This window comes from Lemur catta, chromosome 7, assembly GCF_020740605.2.
Source record: "Lemur catta isolate mLemCat1 chromosome 7, mLemCat1.pri, whole genome shotgun sequence".
Lineage (NCBI taxonomy): Eukaryota > Metazoa > Chordata > Mammalia > Primates > Lemuridae > Lemur > Lemur catta.
In genome coordinates, this window is record NC_059134.1 from 97043557 (window position 1) to 97069416 (window position 25860).

Here is a 25860-nt window from a genome sequence, read left to right on the forward strand (position 1 = left end):
TTTCCCCAAATAGGATCTGAGCTGTTGTGTTTCCATAGTTAACAGGGAGGGCACAAACCACACATTTTGAAAGTTATTTCATTTATTGAAGATTGTATGAGCAATGTGCTTTAGATTCTTTCAGTTGACTGCAAGATGCAAAAACAGTGCAAAGGTGAGAACCTTTCAGGATCAAATATAAGAATTTAGACTGGGTGTGGTGGCTCACACCTGTAATCCTAGCACTCTGGAAGGCTGAAGTGTGAGGACTGCTTGAGCTCAGGAGTTTGAGACCAGCCTGAGCAAGAGTGAGACCCCATCTCTACCAAAAATAAAAAAAAAAAAAAAAAACCCAGCTGGGCGTTGTGGCGTGTGCCTATAGTTCCAGCTACTGGGGAGGCTGAGACAGAAAGATCACTTAGAGCCCAGGAGTTGGAGGTTGCTGTGAGCTACAATGACACCACTGGACTCTACCCAGGGCAAGAGAGTGAAACTCTGTCTCAATAACAACAACAAAAACTCTACAAAAAACAAAAAACAAAAAAACAAGACAACTGAATTAAAAAAAAAAGGAAAAAAATATAAGACTTTGTCTGAATGAAATGGGAGTATACAGGCATACTTCCTTTTATTGTGCTTTGTTTTATTGTACTTTGTAGAGATTGTGTTTTTTACAGATTGAAGGTTGTAGCAATTCTGTGGTAAGTCTATCAGTGTCATTTTTTCAACAGCATGTGCTTTGTGTCTTTTTGTCACATTTTGATAATTCTCACAATATTTCAAACTTCTTATTATATCTGTTATGGTGACCTATGATCAGTGATTTTTGATGTTGTTATTGTACTTGTTTTGGGGAGCATGAACCATGTGCACATAAGATGGCAGACTTGATAAATATGTGTGTTCTGACTGCTCCACCGACTGCTGTTCCCATCTCTCTTCCTCTCCTTGGGCCCCCCCTATTCCCTGAGACACAACAATATTAAAATTAGGCTACTTAATAACCCTATAATGGCCTCTAAGTGTTCAAGTAAAAGGAAAAGCTGCACATATCTCACTTTAAATCAAAAGCTAGAAATGATTAAGCTTAGTGAAGAAGGCACGCTAGAAGCTGAGATAGGCTGAAAGACAGGTCTCTTGTGCCAGTTAGTCAAGCTGTAAATGCAAAAGAAAAGTTCTTGAAGGAAATTAAATTTGTGAACACACAAATGATAAAAAATCCAAATAGCCTTATTGCTGATATGGAGAAAGTTTTAGTAGTCTGGATAGAAGATCAAATCAGCCACACCTTTCCTTAATCCAAAGCCTAATCCAAAGGAAGGCCCTAACTCTCTTCAATTCTATGAAGGCTGAGAGGGGTGAGGAAGCTGAAGAAGAAAAGTTTGAAGCTAGCTGAAGTTAGTTCATGAGATTTAAGGAATGACACCACCTCTATAGCATGAAAATGCAAGGTAAAACACCAAATGCTGATGTAGAAGCTGAAGCAAGTTATCCAGAAGATCTAGCTAAGATCATTGATGGAGGTGGCTACACAAAACAACAGATTTTCAATGAAGACAAAACAGCCTTCTATTGGAAGAAGATGCCATCTAGGACTTTCATAGCTAGAGAGGAGTAGTCAATGTCTGGCTTCAAAGCATCAAAGGACAGGCTGACTCTCTCATTAGGGACTGATGCAGTTGATAAGTTAAAGTTGAACCCAGTGCTCATTTGCAGTTCTGAAAATCTGTGGGCCCTTAAGAATTATGCTAAATCTACGCTGCCTTTGCTCTATAAATGGAATAACAAATCCTGGATGACAGCACATCTGTTTACAGCATGGTTTACTGAATATTTTAAGACTATTGTTGACACCTACTGCTCAACAAAAAGATTCCTTTTAAAATATTACTGTTCATTGATAATGCACCCAGTTACCCAAGAGCTCTAATGGAGACGTACAAGGAGATGAATTTTTTTTTTCATGTCTACTAACCCAACATCCATTCTGTAGTCTATGGATCAAGGAGTAATTTCAAATTTCAAGTCTTAATATTTAAGGAATATATTTTGTGAGGCTATAGCTGCCATAGATAGTAATTCCTCTGATGGATCTGGGGAAAGTGAGTTGAAAACCTGGAAAGGATTTATCGTTCTAGATGCCATTAAGAATATTTGTGATTCATGGGAGGAGGTCAAAATATCAACGTGATCAGAAGTTTGGAAAAAGTTGATTCCAACTCTCATGGATGACTTTGAGGAGTTCAAGACTTCAGTGGAGGAAGTAATGACAGACGTGGTCAGACTAACAAGAGAACTGGAATTATTAATAGAACCGGAACCTGAAGATATGACTGAATTGCACCAATCTCATGATAAATCTTGATTGGATGAGGAGCTGCTTCTTATGGATGAGGAAAGAAAGTGGTTTCTTGAGATGGAATCTATTCCTAGCAAAGATGCTATGAACATTACTGGAATTGCAACAAAAGATTTAGAATATTCCATACACTTAGTTGGCAAAGCAGCAGCAGGGTTTGATAGGGTTGGCTCTAATTTTGAAAGAAGTTCTACTGTGGGTAAAATGCTATCAAACAGCATCGCATGCTACATAGAAATCTTTTGTGAAAGGAGAAGTCAATTGATGCAGTGAATTTCACGGTTGTCTTATTTTCAGAAATTGTCTGCAATCACCCAGCCCTCAGCAACCATCACTCTGATCGGTCATCAGCTGTCAACATTGAGGCAGGACTCTCCCCCAGCAAAAAGATTAAGTCTCACTGAAGGCTCTGTTAATCATTAACATTTCTTTGGAATAAAATATTTTTTAGTTATGTACTTTTTTAGACATAATGCATAATGCTATTGCACACTTAATAGACACATAAACTTTTATATGCACCAGGAAATTAAAAATTTGTGTTACTTGGTTTATTGTGATATTTACTCATTGCAGTGGTCTGAAACCCAACCCACAGTATCTCTGAGGTATGCCTATAGACTTCTAGGTGCCTGACCTGAGTGGATATGGACACAAATAAATTAGACTCGTAAGTTTCTGACTGACAGAAAGAAAAGTGAAACATGCTGGGTTACATAGTTCTTATTTATTGTAGCAGAAAGAATTCAAATGGAAACATAGGGAATATTTTCTTGATTCTGAGAATAACTCTAAGAATAACTATATGGGAAGTGTCAGTAAAGCCTACCATTTTGAGCTTCTTGAAGAATAAATCTATATTTTTGAGACAAATTACATAAAATGGTAAAAACTCTGAAGCATACTTTTAGAAAGAATCCTATATGGGTAAAAGTGACTCTTACTTTAATAAAACCTGATATAAAAAAACTAAACTGGAAAAAAACCCCTACTTTTGGCTGGTCGCGGTGGCTCATGCCTGTAATCCTAGCACTCTGGGAGGCCAAAGCAGGAGGATTGCTTGAGGTCAGGAATTCAAGACCAGCCTGAGCAAGAGCAAGACCCCATCTCTACTAAAAATAGAAACAGTTAGCGGGGCATGGTGGTGCATGCCTGTAGTCCTAGCTACTGGGGAGGCTGAGGCAGGAGGATTGCTTGAGCCCAGGAATTTGAGGTTGCTGTGAGCTATGATGATGGCACTGCACTCTAACAGGGGTGACAGAGTAAGGCTCTGTCTCAAAAACAAAAACAAAACAACACAACCCCCCCTACTTTTGTAAGTATGATTATTTATATTACAAAATTAAAATAATCACTCCCTTAAAAAACAAACCACCTACCAGTATCTGGGGTGCTTATGTGTAGGTATTGACAGCTAAAGTGTTTTTAAAGCCACTGCTAATGGCAGATCAATCTGCAATGAAGATAAATTACAAAATCATGTTGAGAAAAATGCATATTTTTGTAAGTAGAGAATTCATGAAAATAAAATTCCTTCTTTGGAGAATATATCTACTTATAGAGTGAAACATATTCACTTCATGTGCCTAACATATTATAGATACTACTTTATTGGTACCCAGAGAATATCTTAGGGAGTAATTCTGAATAAATAAGGCTTATTAAGATAGAATTCAGCAAGGAGTGCCGATTATCTTATTTTGCCCATTCTGGGTACTAGGATATTGACTTGTTAGGAGGGAACTACCTGGTAACCACCCTGGAGAAGGTCCTTTGACTTGGGACTTGGTGAGAATGACCGGATCTACACTCTGAAATCAGAACTCTACGGTTTTCTGTGTACTATGGTATAACCATTGCCAAAAGCTTTGGTCTGGGGCTCTCCACTAAGGCCCATCTGGACCCTGTTCTATGGTTCCATGTTGTTCTCATCCCTTGCACATGTGCTGGGATTCCGGTTTCATTTTTCAGGGTTCTTAGTCTTTCGTTAGTCTCTTGCTTTTCAATTTTCACATGCCAAGTCCTTAGCAGTTAATTTCTAGGACATGTTTGTCAAAATGTTGGCTTTGGCTGTGAAGTGCTACGGCTCTTTTTTCTCTAAAACGAGTTTTCTTTCTATCTTTGTTTTCTTTGGTGGCTCCATTCTCATTGGTTCAAATAACATCCTTGGCCAGCCTTGGCAAGGTAGTTTTTTCAACCCCTTTTAGCAGAAACTTAAAATGGGTCTCATTGCCCAGAAATGTGGATGCCTTGATACCTTGAGACTCTGTGTAACACCAGTAAGCTCTGTCTTTCCTCAGGGAGCAGCCCAGGAACAATATCATTTAATTACCTGGTGCTCCATATTTTGTGGGCTTTTTTTTTTTTTTTGAGACAGAATCTCACTCTGTCACCCAGGCTAGAGTGCCGTGGCATCAGCCTCGCTCACAGCAACCTCAAACTCCTGGGCTCAAGCAATCCTCCTGCCTCAGCCTCCTGAATAGCTGGGACTACAGGCGTGCACCACCATGACTGGGTAATTTTTTGTATTTTTAGTAGAGATGAGGACTCACTGTTGCTCAGGTTGGTCTTGAACTCCTGATCTCAAGTGATCCTCCTGCTTTGGCCTCCCAGAGTGCTAGGATTACAGGTGTGAGCCACTGTGCCCGGCCAATATTTTGTGGGCTTCATTAGCATCATTGCACTCTGTGGAAGTAGAGGGGCTTCATTCAGAGCAGACTTTGCTTTGGTGGTCACTACACTGGCTCTGTACCTGTCACTGTGCTCATTTACTCAAAAACAAGTGGCCAGCCAGAGCAGGTACAGGTTATTTACTTCTAAAACGGTTTCACAATAGGTATATTTAGCTCACTCCAATCAGGCTAGGTTGGAAATGTTAGATCACAAACCCTTGGCTTGTAAGGAGGCTGCTTTAGCCTCTATGAAGGTCCCTTTCAGGACTCAGCTTGGAGCAAGGGTCTCATAAAAGTTTCAGTTATTCTGCAATGAATCAAGAGATGTAGGTTTGCCCACTATGTGTAATTTTATTGAATTATTTAGCAATTACTTGTTTAGTGCTTACTGTGTGCCAGGTACCATGTTATAAATGTTTTAAAAATATTCATTCATTTATTCCATGAAGTCAGTGCTACTATTCTTCTGTATATGTGAGGAAACTGAGGTACAGAGAAGCTAAGTAACTTGTCTAAAGTCACACAGCTAAGTGGCAGAGCTAGGGCTGGAACCCTGTTCGTCTGACTCTAAACTTCTGTACAGTGATATCCTGAGTAAAGTGGTCCCCTCTCTGGGCATCAGTTCCCTTATCTGTAACAGGACAGAGTGGATGGATGACTTTAAATATCCAGCTTTTGAGTGTTTAGTGTGTGTCGAGCACTTTCCCACATTCTCTTGATTGTTCATCACGACAACCTGGAGAGGAGGCTTAGTCAGTCTCACTGAATATTGCAGCAGACTGGAGCTTTGAATGGGCAGGTAAGCTGCCCAAGTTTATGTAGCTATAAAATGAAGAAGCCGGGAGGATCTGAACCAGGTCTGTCTGACTCCACTCAACCACTCTAGCTCACCGCCTCACTCACAGACCTCTTCCAATGCTAACTTTGCATAAGACGAATCACTCACTCATCAAAGACACATTCTGTCTCCTCTGCACCAGGCCCTGGCTGGGTGTTGAGGGGCCACGGAATGAATTAGACCAGATGCTTCTGTCGAGGACAATGTTATCTGCAAATATGCCTCATCTCCCCCTGATAGAATGAAATATAAAATAGAAGCAGCTCAGTGACAAGGAACGGTCCAGACCAGTGTGACAGAGCTCAGAAGTGTCCTCCCGGTGGGAAGCTCAGGAAAGGCATCCTGGGGAAAACGGCACTTCCTTTGGTCCACTTCTGTCTCTCTCACTTGAGATTGTGCCGGCCAAACATTTGTTCTTTTATGTTCTTTCCAGGGTAGAGAAGGATGATGTAGCATTTGGGGAAGAAGAGGCAGGATATGAGGCCTGCTACTGATGCCAAGATGGCAAAGACCACCACGGCCACTGTGTCTTTGCCACGGGTACTTGTGTGGGCGGGGATGAAGGACACCTGGACGTAGGAGCAGCCCAACAAGCTGACAGTGATATGCTTTGCTTCATTGAAAGTGTCAGGCAGCCGGAGGCGGGAAAGGCCTCCAGCAAGCTGACCAGACCTGGAAAGCCCAAGTAGCCAAGCATGGTGCAGAACAGTTCCAAGGAGCCCTTGCCACACTTTACAGTCACCGTGGGCCTAGGCTTTGTGGTATTCATGGGCTGTGGGGGCCATCTGGACACCCAAAGTGTACACAAGGCTGCCTGGACCAGGGAAGAGACGATGGGAACGGTGCTAGGGAGAACCAGCTCTGCCCACTTCCTAATCCGGACGTCTGGCCAGGTGGCATGTAAGGCTGCCTGCACCACGATGGTCTTGGCCAGCACAGTGGACACACAGACTGTGAAGGTGACCTCAAAGGGTGCCTGGCACACTGCACAGGTGAAGGGGCCTGGGTGGCCAATGAACATGAAGGGGCAGAGGAAACAGAGGGCCAAAGAGGACAGCAGGAGGTAGCTGGGCTGGCGGTTATTGGCTTGGACGATGGGGGTGTGGTGGTGCCAGGTGAAGATGCCTAGGATGGCCAGGGCAGGGAGGAAGAGCAGGGCTGTGCAGACGGCCAGCACTGTGCCAAGGGGCTCATGACAGGACAAGAAGTTGAGGGTTCTGGCAATGCATTGGCTGTGCTGCACGTTGGGCCACTGGTCCTCAGAGCACTTCTGACATGCAGCACTATCTGAAGGGAGAAAGAGAAACTGGGTCAGAGAACAGAGTGGGGAGGCTTCTGGAAACCTTCCCATGGTCAAGTGGTTACACGACTAGTGATGGCTCTTCCAGCAGGCTCAGTGTATTTCAGTCTCATTACGATGGGCCTTCCAGATTGTCTGATGTCCTCGGACTCAGGGCCAGAGACACAGATGGCAGAAATCCTGACAGCAGCAGCTTATTGTGCATCAGACAAGCACGAAATCACACTGAGACAACAGCCTGCAAGGAGCTCTAACTCCTGTCTAGGCTTCATTCCTTGGAACTGACCAACCATTGTGGCAAGGTTATAATTCATGGTCACAGCTAATTAATTTACTTACTGATTCATTCATCAACCTACTTAAGTTAAGGAATGTATATGGAATGCTCACTGTATACACGGACTCTCTTTTGTTTAACAGACACTCGTCTCCAAGCCACTCCGTTGACAGAACTCATCAGAGCTGTGCATTCCACAGTGATCTGAAGGAGAGATTTTGGACTGAAGCCCTGGAACAGTCCTATATTCTCATTTGACCTCTCTCCTTGATTTGATTGTATCTCCATGTTCCTAGATACTTTGATTCCATGTCCTGCCGATCCCCATGTCTAAGGATTTTTACTTAACTATCATTTCTTTCATCCTCTCTTCAGCATCTAGTGGCTCCTCCTCAGTTGCATTTAATGGCACTTTTCTTTTTGAAAAGGCAAAGGTATTTCCAAAATCTTTACATTCCCAGGGACAGTTTTCAGTGTGAGAAGAGACTTTGTCCAAACAAAGTCTCTGTGGCTTCAATAATTACCTGGATTCTGAACCTGGTCTTCCTGCTCTAGTCTCTCTTCTTTTTAGTATATCCATTGTCAATTGCTCTCCCTCAAACCCGTGTGGAAATACACACTGCTTCTCTGCTTAAGGAATTCAGTGGCTCCCTCCCCACTTTCTGCAGAGTCGAGTCCATGCTCCTGAGTCTGCCTTCTAGGATCTGGCCACCTGCTTCCTGCACCTCTCATCGCAGTGTATACTCAAGACACTCTCGGCTCCTTAGTGCGTTCATGCCGGAGCCTTTTATAACTTCCTCCCTGAACTCGTCTCGTTATGCTTCATTGCGTTTGCAACCCTACTTGCTGTTTGAGGCCTGAATCACACGCCACCCCCTCTAGTGAAAAGTCTCCCTGCACACCCTTCATTAGGATTAATTTTCCACTGTGCTTTCATGGCTCAATGCTTGAACTTTTATTAAAGCACGTGAATTCACTTTGTAGTCCAGTTTCTTTATTGAGAGGCAAGAGCTGTGCTAGGTGTGGCGGTGCAACATCATTCTCCTTTTAGTACATCATGAGCTCTATGGGTCCAGGGGCCATGAGTTATTTTTGCCACCCTTGCACCCAGCACAGTGGCTGTATGCAGTAGGTGCCAGTTAATATCCGTTAAATGAATGACATCTTAATAAAATACAGATTAAGTCCTTGGGGGATTTTTGAAAAACATTTGTGGAGTTCCTCCCATGTGCCAAATGTTAAACTAGACACAGGATTTGGACAAACTCATGGTTGATGAGAGAGCAAATACAAATGGCTTTAGTGTAGCATGTGGGAAGGGCACGTCAACATCATCTTTTTGGTCTCCTCTTCCCTGGACTTTTCTTTCCCATTTAAGGAATCCCTTGATGTGGATACAAGCTTTCACCTGAAGCCCACCCTGGCTACTGGCTGGCCACCCTCTAGCTGGGAGCCAGCCTCCCTTCTTACCTGGTGACATTGCAGTTTCTCCTCTGGGGCAGGGAAGGCAATGGTAGCAGCATTTGTACTCCTCATATAGGGTTGACTTCCTGGCTCCCACAGGACATTTTTCATTGCAGATCAAGGACAGGACCTATGTGAGGAGAGAGTGCTGGGGAGACCATGGGGGAGACTGAGCAGCAACAGTGTAGTCAGGTCGTGGAGGAGTCAGCCTTGTCATTCTCACTTCCTGGGTCTCTCCCTTCCTTCTTCCTTTCTCCCACTCCTTTCTTTTTTCATTAAACCCCCTTTACTTCCTTTTCCTTTCCTAGCCTCATTCTTTTTCCCCTTCCCTCTATTTCTTTTTTTTATTTCAGCATATTATGGGGGTACAAAAGTTTAGGTTATGTATATTGCCCATGTCCCCCCACCTCCCCGAGTCAGAGCTTCAAGCGTGTCCATTCCCTAGACAGTATGCATCGCACTCATTATGTAGGTATACACCCATCCCCTCCCCCCACATCTGCCTGACACCCAATTGGTGTTATCCCCAAATGTGCACTTAGGTGATGATCAGGGAAACCAATTTGCTGGTGAGTACACGCGGTGCTTATTTTTCCATTCTTGGGGTACTTCACTTAGTACAATGAGTTCCAACTCTATCCAGGAGAACATAAGAGATTCTATATCACTGTTATTTCTTATAGCTGAGTACTACTCCATGGTATACATATACCACAATTTACTAATCCACTCATGTATTGATGGGCATTTGGGTTGTTTCCACATCTTTGCAATTGTGAATTGTGCTGCTATAAACATTCGGATGCAGATGTCTTTTGTAGAATGTCTTTTGTTCTTTTGGGTAGATGCCCCCAAATGGGATTGCTAGATCAAATGGTAGGTCTATTTGTATCTGTTTAAGGTATCTCCATATTGCTTTCCTCAGGGGTTGCACTAGTTTGCAGTCCCACCAGCAGTGTATGAGTGTTCTTGTCTCTCTGCATCCACGCCAACATTTTTTATTTTGGGACTTTTTGATAAAAGCCATTCTCACTGGAGTTAAGTCATATTGCATTGTGGTTTTGCTTGTATTATCCTGGACAGAGCCAGAGCCCATTCTTCGAAGTGAAGTACCACAAGAATGGAAAAACAAGCAACACATGCCTTCACCATCAAATTGGCACTAACTGATCAACACTTATATGTGGACATATGGAAGTAACATTCATCGGTTGTGGGGCAGGTGGGGTGGGGAAGAGGGGATGAGTAAATTCACACCTAATGGGTATGGTGAACATTTTCTGGGGGATGGTAGTAGTTCTGACTTAGGCAGTGCAAAGGCAATATTTGTTTCTTTGGTATCCCATGTTGGATCCCATGTTGATCAAAAAATTTTGTAAGTCTATTTCTCTAACTGTGCCTATTCTGAAAGTGGTTGGAAATTTTAACAATTATAAGCTTCTATTTTGATGGAAAGGCAATCGTAACTTCTTTGGGTGCACTTCTAAATTATGTATGCCACAATTGATTTCAAATATGTATCTATTCCATAATTTTCAAAATTCAATAAGAAAATTATTTTTTATCATGATGCTGTGCTTCACTGAAATTTGTATTGGTATCATCAAAATACAAATACAACAAAACAGTTGTCTTTAAGGTTGATGTTTTTCAGCTGAATTTACAACAGCATTCATGATAATGTCAGATATTTTATCTTTGACAGAATGAACTTTCATCAGCTTTACTTTGATGAACTGGATGCAAAAATCAAATTATCAGGTTAACTTAAATGATTTTCTGTCAAAGCATTTAATGATGCTGTTATAAAACTGTCATCATTTCACACAGTGTTAAAATTATTCTTTTGCTATTGGAACCAATACATTACTAAGTATTGCTTTACTTTTTCTTTGTGCACAAAAAATGGAATTAAAAAATGAGTTAAATTACCTTTGATTTGAGTGAAAAGTCATTGTTCACAGAGTGAAGTGTAAACACACCTGCTGCAGTTCTATTTCAAATCATTATCATCAAGCACAGTCTTTGAAAGCAAGTCCTTGTGCATCTTCAGCAGATTTTTGTTTTCTGATTTTTAAATGGGCATTACTCTGACTTCCACAATGGGCGATAAATGCCAAGAAACATTTTGTGCAAAATACATGTTCATCATCAACTTTCTTGAGTAACATGCACTTCTGTTTTTCAAGTTTATTGCTACAGAAAGTGTTTACTGCAAAATACAAAAGTGTTACCCAATAATAAAATATATTACTGTGGCTTTGTACCATACAAAAACTGACCAAACCACTGTAGCAAAAGCTTTCAGACTATCCTCTAGAAGATTCTCTACAGCAGGGCTTCTTAATCCCTGTACATTTTCCATTCATACCTACGAGTCTGCCAATGAATAACCCATCCGTGTGGCACTTATTCCATGCTATGGCTCGGGCCATGAGACAACTGGCTGGTAGACCTAGTGGCTGCCAGGAACAGCAGTGCTGACTGTTTCTCTCACTACCACCTTAGATCAGAGAAATTAGCCCCCCTAGATCCTCATGCTTGAGAGAATACATATATATATTTTTAAACAGGGAACGTCTCGTTTTCTCTCCTTGGACAAGAGATTTTAGTCTCGAAAGAATCAGGAAAAGACAGAAAAGATATGACCGATTTGTATTTTGGTACAAATATACGTCAACGTGACAACTCTGTTCACTGCATATGTGTCTTACCCACTATTAGGTCTGACCATGGTAGAAGCTGGAGGTATAAAATGAAAGTCTACCAAACTACTAATGATAAAAAAAGAAAAATCTGGGACAAATGCTACATCGAGTGGGATGCCTGGACAACGGGTGTATTTAGAGACTGTTCTGGAAAACCGTGAAATGTTTTTACCTCTCTCTCCCTCTGCCCCTCCCCCTTCCCTCTCCCTCTCTTCCTCTTTCTTCTCCCTCCTCCTTTCCTTCCTTCCTTCCTTCCTTCCTTCCTTCCTTCCTTCCTTCCTTCCTTCCTTCCTTCCTTCCTTCCTTGTTTCCTTTCTTTTGGGGAGAACCGATTACCAAATACAGGTTTTCTGTTTTGTGCTAACAGTACTTTATTTATTGAGGCATAATTTACACACAGTAAAATACACTAATCATGCACAGTTATATAGCTGAATGAATTTTAAAAATGTGTATGCATGCATACAACCACCACACAGATCAAAATATAGATTTCTACACCCCAGAAAGTCTCTTCCTGTCCCTTTCCAGACCATCACTCTCCCCGCTCTCTGCACAGACAACTACTGTGCTGGTGTTTCTAACCATAGTTTGCCTATTTGAACTTCACATAGATGAAATCATGGAGTGTGTTCTCTTGGGTCTGGCTTCTTTCATTCAACATAATATTTTTTTGAGATTTGTCCATGTTGTTGTCTATATAAATAGTTCATTCTTTTTTTTAATTGCCCGGTATGAATATGCTAAGGCTTGTTTATCCATTATTCTGTCCATACACATATGGGTTGTTTTCAGTGTTGTGCTGTTGTGAGCAAAGCTGCTGTGGGGGACATTCTTGTGAAAGTTTTTCTGAGGAATGTATGCATTCATTTCTCTTAATTAATGGAACATAGGATAGATGTATATTTAACTGTATGAGAAACTGGCAAATGGTTTTCCAAAGTCATACGGTTTTATATTGACCATACCAAATGTTGGAAACCATATGCAGAAACTGTAACTCTCCATTGTGGGTGAAATGTCAAATGGAAAATCATTTTGGAAAATAGTTTGGCAGTTGTTTAAACGTTTAAACATATATCTACCATAAAACCCAACCATTCCACTCCTAGGTATTTGCTGAAGAGAAATAAAATGGCATCATATGTCCACAAAAAGACTTGTGGATAAATGTTCACAGCAGCTATATTTGTATCAGGCAAAAATTGAAAACAAACTAAATGTTCATCAACAGGTGAATGGATAAATAAATTCTGATACAGCTGTTTAATAGAATGCACCCCGCAATAAAAAGGAACTAATGATGCATGCGACAACATAGATGAATCTCAAGATAATTATGCCGATAATGCCAGATGAAGAAAAGTGCTTTTGATTCAATTTATGTAAAATTCTAAAAAATGCAGACTAATCTATAATGACACAAAGTAGATAAGTGTTTGTGTGGGGATGGAGGATGGGAGAGAGATGGATCACAAAGGTGAATGAAGAAGCTTTTTGCTTAATGGATTTGTTCTTCATATTGATTGTGGTGATGGTATATATAGATGGCAAAACTCATCATATTGTACACTTTATGTGTAGTTCATTTTATATCTATTAAACCTCAGAAAGCTAATTAAAAAAACAAGTTAAGCATTGCTTCTTCCTCTTCTATTTTCTAGAGAAATATGTATAGAACTAATATTTCTTCCTTAAATGTTTGAGAGAAATCATCTGAACTGGGATATTTTTCCTTTGTAGAGGTGGAGTAGAGGGAGACAGTTCTTAATTACAGATTCAATTTCTTTAACAGATATATGACATTCAGATTCTAGTCCTTCTTGTTTTAGTAGGTTAAAGTTATGTTTAGTAAGGAATGTGTCTATTTCCTCTTAAGGTACTTATGTTTCTCTCTCTCTCTCTCTCTCTCTCTCTCTCTCTCTCTCTCTCTCTCTCTGTGTGTGTGTGTGTGTGTGTGTGTATATACATATATAAACATAAGTACCTTAAGGTTCTAAATCAAAAAGTAAAGAACTTAGTTTTAAACCGAACTAATTTTGCTAAGGGCCCTCATACCAAGACCTTTTATGAGCCATCAATGAAAAACAGAAAATAATTGTGGCTATTTTTGGCAATCTACCATACAGAATATCTATATCATGTCATCCACAAAATCCAGCACACAATAAAAAAGTACTAGATGTGAAAGAAGGAGTGGATATGACCCATAACCAAAAGAATAATTCAAACAGATGCACAATGATTGAAATGTATATATACATATATAAAAAGAGAGAGAGAGAGATTAACCACCCCACAGAATTGGGGTATGAGGAGAATCAGCTTTGCCTTGCAAGGTAGGTCCCTCAGGCAAGGCAGTTAGGAGGTCTTTGGGAAAGCAGGAACATTTATTGGGTGTCGGGCAAATGGGAGGGGGAGGGGGGGATGGGTATATACACACCTAATGGGTGCAGTGAGCACCATCTGGGGGATGGACTCGGGTGGGGTAAAGGCAATATATGTAACCTAAACATTTATACCCCTGTAATACGCTGAAATAAAAAAAAAAAGCAGGAAGGTCCATTAGACAAAGAAATAATGCCTCAGGTGGCAAGGGAGGTTCAATGGAGTTGAGGTTTGGGGTACTCACAGTCACCCAAATCTTACCTTATATTACCATTCCAGTGGGCTGCTAGACTCTTCCCAGTATCTCTGTGTCTCATTCTTTGTCAATTAGTGCCACAATTTTAAGCCTAGGTGGATAAGAAACTCAGTTCTGGATAAGAAGCAGTAATTCAACTGAGAGTATAATTTGGTGCCCCACAGTTCAAATGGTGGGTTTCTTTTTTTATTATCTCAGCTCCAATGCTAAAAGAGTTAAGATTTTTAAAAAACAATAATAATTTATAGTTCGTGATTTTTATTCTCTTTTGATTCAAGAATTTAGGAAATCTCCTGCCATTCAATTTATTTAAACTAGCCAATGCCTTTAGAAGCATCCACCCACCCCACAGTCTTGAATTTCTCATGCCTACTTACCATTCATTATATGACAGACGCTTCATAGTTCCCAAAGTTTTGTCTTTACTGGAAGTTGGACTTTAGGAGACCACTGTTCATGATATATTTGTTTCACTACTATGAACTATGAGATGAAAGAGTATCAATCTGCATCCTTTATCTTTTTTACCATATTATTATTATTAGTTTAATTGACACATAATAATTGTACATATTTATGGGATATAGTGTGATATTTAAATCCGAATGTGCAATATGTAATAATCAAATCAGGGTAACTAGCAAATCCATCATCTCAAACATTTATAATTTTCTTTTGTGTTGGGAACATTTAAAATCTTATAGCCATTTGAAAATATACAATAAATTGCTGTTAACTGTAGTCATTCTAATCAGTGCTATAGAATGCTAAAATTTATCCCTCCAATCTAACTGTAATTTTGTATCTGTTAACCAACCTCTTCCTATGCCCCCACCTCCCTACACTTCCCAGCCTCTAGTAACCACTATTCTATTCTGGTCTCTACTTCTATGCGATCAACTGTTTAAGCTTCCCTCTATGAGTGAAAACATGCAGTATTTATCTTTCTGGCTTATTTCATTTGACATGAAATGCTGCCACGAATGACAGGATTTCATTCCTTTTTTATGGCTGAATCATATCCCATTTTGTATATATACTGCAAATTCTTCATACATTCATACGTTGATTGGCACTTACGTTGATTCCATATCTTGGCTACTGTGGATAGTGCTGCAGTAAACGTGGGAGCACAGATATACTGATTTCCTTTGGATATATGCCTCCAGTAGTGGGGTCATATGGTAGTTCTATTGCTGGGTCATATGGTAGTTCTATTTGTAGGTTTTCTATAGTAGTTGTACTAATTTACATTCCCATTCACCATGTATAAGAGTTCCCCATTCTATGCAACCTTGCCAGCAGTTGTTATTTTTTGTCTTTTTGATAATAGCCATCCTAACCGGGGTGAGATGATATCTCATTGTGGTTTTGGTTTGCATTTTCCTAATGATTAATGATGCTGAGCATTTTTTTCATGTACGTGTTGGTCGTTTGTATGTCTTCTTTTGAGAGATGTCTATTCAGATCATTTGTCCATTTTAAATTGGATTATTATTAATTTCTTTTTGCTGTTGAGTTGCATTCCTTGTATATTCTGGATATTGATCCTTTGTTGGAGGAATATTTTGCAAATGTTTTTTCCCATTCTGCAGGTTGTCTCTTTACTCTGTTGATTGTTTCTTTTGCTGTGCAGAGAATTTTTAGTTTGATACAACTCCATTTGTCTTTGTTTTGCTTCTGTTGCTTGTGTTTTTGAGGTCTTATCCATAAAATCTTTGCCCAGATCAATGTCTGGAAGTGTTTCCCCTGTGTTTCCTCTATTAGTTTTATAGCTTTGGGTCTTAAATTTGAGTCATTAATCCATTTTGTATTGATTTTTGTATATGGTGACATATGGGGATCTAGTTTAATTCTTCTGCATATGGATATCCAATTTTCCCAGAACCATTTGTTGAAGAGGGTGTCCTTTCTCCAATATATGTTGTTGGCACCTTTGTTAAAAATCATGTGGGGAAATGTTGGGGAAGGTGGCTGGCTAGAGGCAGCTGGTGTGAGTCTCTTCTTCAGAGAAGAATAAAGATATCCATTAGGTACTTATACTTTGAATAGATCATCAGGGAAAGCAGGCTTGAATATAACAGGGAGGTAAAGGAGAAATAAAGTCTTTCAAAGACAAGCAAACACTAAGGGAATTTGTCACTACTAGACCAATCCTACAAGAAATGCTTAAAGGAGTTCCAAACATTGGTATAAAAAGTTGATATTCACTAGTATAAAAATGTTGAAAAGTATAAAACTCACAAGATTTACAAAACAGTTACACACTAGAGAATGCAAACCAACTAGATGACAATCAACATGATGACTGGAATAGTATCTCACATATCAATATTAACTTTGAATGTAAATGGTCTAAATGCCTCACTGAAAAGATACAGATTGGCATAAAAATGGATAGAATGGATATGGCTAAAAGAATGCAATTCAAATATCTGCTGCCTTCAAGAGACCCACATAACTCATAAAGATTCTCACAGACTCAACGTAAAGGGGTGGAAAAAATAGGCCTTGCAAATAGAAATCAGAAGTGAGAAGGAGTAGCTATTCTGACATCAGAAAAAATAGACTTAAACCAACAAAGTAAAAAAGGACAAAGAAGGTCATTATATAATGATAAAAGAATGATTCAACAAGATGATTTAATAATCCTAAATATGCATGCCCCTAACAGTGGAGCTTTCAGATTCATAAAACAAATACTACTGGACCTAAGAAAAAAGACAGGCAATACAATAATAGTGGGCAACGTCAACCCTCCACTGATAGCACTAGATAGATCTTTAAGGCAGAAAAATCAACAAAGAAACACTGGACCTAAACTAGACTCTAGAACAAATGGCCATAACAGACATTTATAGAACATTCTACCCCAAAACTTCAGAATATATTAATACATTCTTCTCATCAGCACATGGAACACTTTCCAAGGTAGACCATATGTTAAGTCACAAAACAAGTCTCAATAAATTTAAGAAAATAAAAATCCTATCAAGTATCTTCTCAGACCATAATGGAAGAAAACTAGAAATTAATTCCAAGAGAAATTCTCAAAACTATACAAATAAATGGGAATTAAACAACCTGCTCCTGAATGATCTTTGGGTCAATGATGAAATCAAGATAGACATTAAAAAAATTTTTGAAATAAATGACAAGTTATCAAAATCTCTGGGATAGAGTGAAAACAGTGCTACGAGTGAAGTTTATAGCACTTCTCTGCCACAAAATGCTTATATGCTTTTGGTGGACGTGTAAATTAGTATAACCTCTATGGAAAACAGACGGAAGATTTCTCAAGAACTGAAAGTAGACGTACATTTAATTCAGGAATCCCGCTACTGCATATCTACCCAAAGAAAAAGAAGTCATTATATAAAAAAGACACATGTGGGCTGGGCACAGTGGCTCATACTTGTAATCCTAGCACTCTGGGAGGCCGAGGCGGGCGGATCGTTTGAGCTCAGGAGTTCGAGACCAGCCAGAGCAAGAGCGAGACCCCATCTCTACTGAAAATAGAAAGAAATTATATGGACAATGAAAAAAATATATATAGAAAAAAATTAGCCTGGCATGGTGGTGCATGCCTGTAGTCCCAGCTACTGAGGAGGCTGAGGCAGGAGGATCGCTTGAGCCCAGGAGTTTGAGGTGAGCTAGGCTGATGCCATGGCACTCTAGCCTGGGCAACAGAGTGAGACTCTGTCTAAAAAAAAAAAAAAAAAAAAAAAAGACACACGCGCTCATTTGTTTATTGCAGCACAATTCACAATTCCAAAGATATGAATCAACCTAAATGCCCATGAACTGATAAGTGGATAAAGAAAATGTGTGTGTGAGGTCGGGCACTGTGGCTCACGCCTGTAATCCAAGCACTCTGGGAGGCCCAGGCGGGTGGATCGCTCGAGGTCGGGAGTTTGAGACCAGCCTGAGCAAGAGCGAGACCCCGTCTCTACTAAAAATAGAAACAAATTAGCTGGTCAACTAAAATATATATAGAAAAAATTAGCCGGGCATGGTGGCGCATGCCTGTAGTCCCAGCTACTGGGGAGGCTGAAGCAGTAGGATTGCTTAAGCCCAGGAGTTTGAGGTTGCTGTGAGCTAGGCTGACGCCACGGCACTCACTCTAGCCCAGGCAACAGAGTGACACTCTGTCTCAAACAAAAAAAAAAAAAAAAAAAAGAAAATGTGGTGTGTGTGTATATATATATGTGTGTGTGTATATACACACATAAACACACACACATATGCCATGGAATACTACTCAGTCATAACAAAGAATAAAATAATGTCATTTGCAGCAACTTAGATGGAACTAGAAATCATTATCCTGAGTGAAATAACTTACGAATGGAAAACCAAATGCCACATGTTCTCATTTATAAGTGGGAGCTAAGCTATGGTTATGCATGGTCATACAGAATGGTATAAAGGTCATTGACTAAGAAGTGGGGATGGGGAGAGGGATGTGAGGAGTGATAAATTACCTACTGGGTAATATGTACACTATTCAAGTGATGTGAACACTAAATGCCCAGACTTTGCTACTATACAACACAGAATGTAACAAAAAACCACTTGTACCTACTAAATTTATAGAAAAAAAAATCATTTGGCTGTAAATACATGGTTTTATTTCTGGGTTCTCTATTCTGGTCTATGTGTCTGTTTTTATGCCAATACCATGCTGTTTTGGTTACTACAGCTTTGCAGTATATTTTGTAGTGTGATGCCTTCAGCTTTGTTCTTGTTGCTCAGGATTGTTTTGGTTATTTGGGGTCTTTTGTTGTTCCACACAAATTATAGGATTTAAAAAAATTTGTTAATCCTTTGTATTTATGTGATAAAAGTTATAATGTCTTCTTTTTCATTTCTGAATTTATTTTCTCAGGTCTCTTTTTTTCTTAGTCTAGCTAATGGTTAATTACTTTTGCTTATCTTTTCAAAAAACCAACTTTACACTTTGTTGACCTTTCGTATCTTTTGTTTTAACATTTTTGTTCTTGCTCTGATCTATGCTATATCTTCTTCTGTCCTGATTTTGGGTTTGGTTTATTCTTACTTTTTTACTTCCTTTGGGTACACTATTAGGTTGTTTATTTAAAATTTTTATACATTTTTGATATAGGCATTTATTGCTATAAACTTTCCTTTTAATATGACTTTTTGTATTTCATAAATTTTAGTATGTATGTCCTATTCCCATTTTAAAATAAAATTTACTCAATTAATCAGAGTCATTCTCTGGGAATATTATAAGTGAAATAAAACAAAGCCTAAAATACTAACTAAAGCCAAAAAATATGAAATAGTGTCTACTGAGTAAAACTAAAATACATAAAGCTTGTAGTTTGTAGAAGGTCATGACACAAGCCATCTGTACTGGAGGAGTGGAGGACAGGGGAAATAAAGAAGCCCATGGATAAAGAGAAAGAAGGTTGAGAGAGGGAGAAAGAGACCAATTCTCAGTTGGCTAGTAGATTTCTAAAGCACAATATACCCCAAATGAAAGTCTTGATTCTCTACCTCTAAAACTGCTTCTCTCCAAATCTTTCCCAGTACCATCTGGGGAATCCAAAAATAAGTAAAAATTTTGCTTATACAAAATAAATTTTTATGCAAGCAAAACATAATAATTTCCTCAAATGTGGGAGGAGTGATTTGTAGGAAATAATATGAACAATAATAAAGCAATCTGACTCTTTATGATTTTGTGGAATGCTGATAATTACAATCACAGATAATCCTTGTGACAGTCAGTATTGCTTAGCAAATACTACATTTGCTTCTTTACCTTAAATGGCCTGCTTTTAGTGAGGCAGGACCACATGACTAGTTCTAACCGAGTGCACTGAAACAGTAAATATCCACATGTAATTTGGTAGTCTTTTATCCTTGCTATTGTGATTGAAGAGTTTGTATGTGCCAGAGTGTACAGCTACAAAATGGTGCAGCCTCTTTAAAACTGGGTCCCTGAATGACTACACGGAGCAGGACCCCTTGCCAATTTGCATGAGTCAACATTGTGAACAATAAGTAAAATCTTAATTTTGTTATTGATTGTTACCACAGCAAATGTAACCTATTTTGACTAATTCTTTTGCATATGGATGTCCAGTTTTCCCAATACCATTTGTTGAAGAGACTATCTTTTCCACATTGCATATTCTTGGCAGCCTTGTCAAAGATCAGTTGACTGCATATGTGTGGGTTTATTTCTGGGCTATCTGTTCTGTTCCATTGATCTACATGTCTGTTTTTATGCCAGTAACATACTGTTTGAATTAGTATAGCTTTGTAACATATTTTGAAATCAGAAAATGTGATGCCTCCAGCTTATTATTTTTTTCCCAAGATTGTTTTAGCAATTCTGGGTCTTTTATTGTTCCATATACCTTTTAAGATTTTTTTCTATTTTTCTAAGAAATGCCATTGGGATTTTGATGAGAATAGTATTGAATCTGTAGATTGCTTTAGGTAATATAGGCATTTTAACAATATTAAGTCTATCAATCCAGAAATATGGAATGTCTTTAGACTTATTTGTATCTTCTTTCATTTCTTTTATTGATGTCTAGTAGCTTTCAGTGTACCAGAAGCAGCAATTTAGAGAAGAGACTATTAAGTGAATCATTAGGACCCTGTCTTCAAGGAGTTCACTATCTGATGTAGGCAGTAATTATCTGCTTCCCTAATCACAGAGGCTATTGTTACCTGAGACGTTTACACGCATTATGACAATTTGCTACAGGTCTATCATTGCTGACTTTGCAGACCCTGGGACTGGGTCTATTGAGAGCAGTAATTGCCATGAGTCAGGCACTGTGTTTAGGAGGAGAATGAAGGAATCAGAGATTCAGAATCCAGAGAATTTTCAGTTGAGGAGTAGATAGTATAGTCCTGAAGATATCAGAAACCATTTAGGAAGACATAAGAGGAAGAGTAGCCAAAAGAAAGCAACCTTTCCCCCACTACTCTAATCTGTACCAGTTAGAAATTCCACTGGGTTCACAGGTTGTTTTCATTAACTTCCTCATAATGAGTTGGCAGGTTACCAATATCATAAAAGAAAAAAAAATCTCTTATTCTCCCATTAGTACAATTCACAGCAATAATTTTCCACAAACAGTAAAAATCAGTGTCCATGAGTACAGTGACAAAAGGATAGATAAGTGGCAGGTGGGGAACCCAAGAATGGTGAGTTGGGGTGGGAGGTTGGATGTGGTGATCAGCTTGGTTATGACTGTGGTGCTTTTAATCTCTGCGATGTCAGAGAGTAGCCCTGGAACCCAGCAAGTTTGGGAGGGTGAAAGAAGGAGGGGGGAAGAGAAGGGAGGTGGAAGTCATCCAAACAAAGTCACCTGCCCACTTCCAGGTGCTGGAGAAAGCTACCTATTGTCTATTCTCAGGGGCAAGCGCCATGTGGTGTTGGTGCCCATCAGAATATGCAGATCTGGGGAGAAGACAGGTCAGGATGAAGGACCCTCGCCTAAAGGGGGGAATTGGAGTTTACCAATGACTTTTCTGAATGCCGCTTTTACAACTTTGTTCCTCAGACTGTAGATCAAGGGGTTCAGCATAGGGATGATTACAGTGTAAAAGACAGAAACAATCTTGTCCTCTTCTGGGGATTTGTCTGAGTTACTTCTCTGGTACATGAAGGCAAGTGTCCCAAAGAAGAGGACAACAGTGGTGAGGTGGGGGGTGCAGGTGGAGAAGCTCTTGGCTCGTGCCCCAGCAGACTTCACCCTCAGAATGGCTCTGATGATGAGCATGTAGGAGATCAGGATGATCATGACGTTGGCCAGGAACATGAATTTTGCAAAAAAGAGAATGACAATCTCACTTTGTGTCATGTTGCTGCAGGCAATTTTCAGCAGGGGTGGGAGGTCACAGAAGAAAAAGTTGATCTGATTGTCATCACAGAAGGAGAGGGTGAAGGTACATGTGGTACGTCCCCCGACACCCCACAGATGTAGGCAGCAGCCAACAAGCCCCTGCAGGTGCCTGGAGTCACAGTCACATTGTAGCGCAGCGGACTGCTAATGGCGACAAAGCGGTCATAAGCCATCACTGCCAGCAGGTAACACTCTGTGCCCGCGCAGAGCGTGAAGAAAAAGAACTGGGCAGCACAGCGGCTGTAGGAGATGACCGTTGTGTCTGTGGCCAGTGTGGCTAGAATCTGAGGGGTGATGACCGAGGTATAGCAGGCATCCAGCAGGGCGAGGTGGCTCAGGAAGAAGTACATCGGGGTGTGCAGTTGGACGTCCACTTGGATTAGAATAATCAGTCCCACATTCCCCAGAATAGTGACAAGATAGAAACTGAGAAACACCAAGAAGAGCAGAACTGCCAGTTTGGGGTCATCCGTGAAGCCCACAAGAATGAACTCTGTCACTGTGGTGAGATTCTGTCTGGCCATAGGCGCAAGGTAGCTGGTTGGCCTGAAGAGAAGGGAATTAGAGACTTCAGAATTGAGAGCCTTTGCTTTCTTAGTGTCAGATGTTAGGTAAATGTCTGATATTCTCTGCTCAGAGAAAAAATATTTACCACTAAGAATCCACAACTGGCAGTTACTATGGAGACTAGTCACTTGCCTCTGTAGCCCTCCTGAAATTGGAACGTGGGTCACTGTTTCTTCAAATTCAATCGCTTATTGTCTGGAACTTTCTTTAAGATCAGAGAACCTTAGACTATCAAGACTGGCAGGGATCAATGTGGAGTCCCTCTCTTCTCTAATAGAATATTCTACCCCCAATCCATTGTCATCTAGCCCAGATGCACACCGGGGCTGCCGCTTATGGCTCCTTGCGCTGTGTCTGTGTGACTCTGGGCAGGGCCATTCACACAGACTGTGGTGTGAATGGTGCCGCCAGAGTTGTCACATGCAGGACCCTGTGTTAATTCTTTATGCGATGGGGAGTCTCTGGCCACTCTACCTTTGGAAAATGCTGCCTGTTGAGAAAGCTAAATTGCTCTTTCTGTACCTTCTACACATTGGTATTGTGCTTGGTTCTGCAAGGAGGGTAAAACCACTCTCTTCCAAGACAAATAGTGGTAATGCCCACTTTTATTATATCTAGTTTTCTCTTCTCCAAGTCAAATATTCCCAGTTATCCCAGCAATTCCTTGTGACTACTTTTATAACCTATTTTTGCTCTCCTATGAACCAGGTCATCACCTATCTTGAATCTCTTTTCTTGAAGGCCCATGAGAGACAGTGATTCTCTGAAGCCTTTAGATTTATGGAATCCTTATTCTGTGTTGGACATTTCCCCATTAACTTAGTGATTCCTCCCAATAATCCTGGAATAGCTAATATGAATTTCACGCTTGAAATCTGAGGTTCAGAAAGTTAAAATGACTTATTAGAGAATAAATTGCAAGTGCAGAAGCCAGGATTTAAACCCTCATGTCATAACTCCAAGACATTGCTTGTTTTACTGCCCTACACTGGTCCTTCTTGACCAGAAGCCTTCTACTTAAATTTTTAGCATCTGTACTCTAGAGGTAGTTTATGGAAAGGGGGTTTATGGTAGAACCAGTTTTCTACAGAAATCAGGTTAATCCTTCTCTTTCTGGTGGGGAGTGAGTTCTCTTGTCAGCGACTGGTGGCTCTGGCTCTGTTCTCCGGGACGATGCCTCTGGGGAGTGGGGTGTAGGCCACTCCATCTGGGTTTGTGAGACTCTCTGTGAGGCTGGTTGGAGTCAGGTTTAAGGACTTGTTTGTGAAATATGGGGTTCCTACTAGCCATAGAACTTCCATGGAAACTTTAGGGCTGCCTGTTGATTTTGACCCTCGGAATTCTGTGGCTCATAAGGCAAAACTAAAGTCCTGGTGTTTCAGACTTAGAAAGAATACTAGATTCCCCAAGTTTCTAGCAATTAACTCCACTAATGTGTGGAATTCAATACATGTCAAATTTATTGATGAGCAGTCGCTTGGGCACGAACAACCCTGGTTTCTCTCATTGCTCACATCTCTGTTGACCTGGTTCTAATGGAAACCGAGAATGGAGGGAAGCCCTAGATCACTGAGCTTAAGGAGATTCTCGGGACCTTAATAACAGGAGTTTATGTATCTTTCCTCCTCAGCACTGCTGTTATGGTGATCATTCTGTGCTGCCACTGTCTGCTCCTTTCCATCCCTCTGTCAAAAGAGTTTCCCAGCGTTTTTGAATTTTCTCTGCTTCCTCATAAATTGGACTTAGGCATGGCTGTGGCTCATCACCTCCTGGAGGTCCAGCACCTTTAGTTCCATTGAAATAGAAAAATTATATTAGGGTTTCTTAATTTAAATACTTCAAAAAGATTTTGGTTTATTTAGCTGTTTTTTTTTTTAATTTTGGAGTGCTCAGTACATAAATTAAAAAGTTGAAGGTATGTCGCCAGCCTATGTATTAATTGTCTACTGTGTCCAAAGGGACGGTTATGTGACACAAAACAGCTTTTGTGTCTTCAGCCTGGGCTGTGGTTGGGGCTGACACTGTGACACCTTTTCTAGACTTGTCCTCCCTGTGGCTATAACATATTCTAGAACATTCTAGTGTAGCCATCTGGAATTGTCTCTCAAATCTATTATCCTATTCTATGATTTGATAAATCCTCCTCTTGAGGTAGCATTTTCCATCATTATTTAGCCACAGAACCCTTTTTTTTGTACGGGAATTTAGAGGTATGTAATCTATGCTTTAAGATATGCTTGACTTGATGACCTTCCAGGACTTTCTTTGCTGTCTCTGAATCAGAAGATTATAAATATAAATTTCTTTGAGGCTCTGAAAAGATTACTCTGAATGTTTCCACATGCGAACTAAATAACCACAAATTCAGATTTCTAAGTAGTCATAAGCTTTATAAACTTATAGCAATATCCTACTACCTAGTAGGATTTAGGTTGTCACAATTGGCCAGCCACAGCACCTTTTTTTTCTAGAACGGTCGTAACCTTTTAGGCCAGCCCTTGGACATATCCCATTGGACTTGCATAACTTGGTTCATGCAGCCTGAGAACAGACACTGTCATGCTCTGATTGGCCACTTTTGCCTAGAGGGATACATTCATGCGGCAGCTCTCTCCTGGGGAGCGGTGGCTACAACTTGCAATGTCTCAACCCTGCAAGTCAGTGTTTGTCTCAATAGGAAAATCTACATAATAAGAACATTCCTGGAAACCCCAAGGTTGTCTGTCAGTTTCTGTGTCCACTTATGTCTGATGTCCCGTGTTTGAATGTGGCATTATGAATAGGCAAGCATCTGGGTGACTGGTTTCTCTCTCCAGTGTTTAGGTGTCACTGTGCACATGGCGATCAGGATGGGCCCAGTGAGGCTGAGACCCCGGGAGTGGCGGCTCACCGTGCTCCTCTCCACGCTTGCTGAAAGAACCCATGGTCCTCCCCAGAGACACAGAACCCCAGAGTTGGAAAGGACCTTGGCCATGTGGTTCTGCGATTTTCCAGCTTTGCTCCTCAGAGCCTCAGCCTGCCAGAGCTGCCTCAAAGGGACACAGCGGCGGTTGTGAAGGGGAGACTGAGCAGGTGGGGTGCTGCCATCTCGGCCCCAGCTGCAGACAAAGCAGCAATTCTTCTAACTCTTGTAAACAACCAGGTGCCTCATTTCATT

The 25860-nt window shown here is 40.4% G+C and overlaps 1 protein-coding gene across 1 annotated transcript; it reads right to left on the reverse strand.

Moving 5' to 3' along the window:
• Positions 1-21707: 21707 nt before the first annotated feature.
• LOC123642138 (olfactory receptor 9I1-like) lies at positions 21708-22660 on the reverse strand. Its single transcript, XM_045557049.1, is given in 2 exon segments — positions 21708-22195; positions 22198-22660. Coding segments are annotated over 2 exon segments (951 nt in total).
• Positions 22661-25860: the final 3200 nt, after the last annotated feature.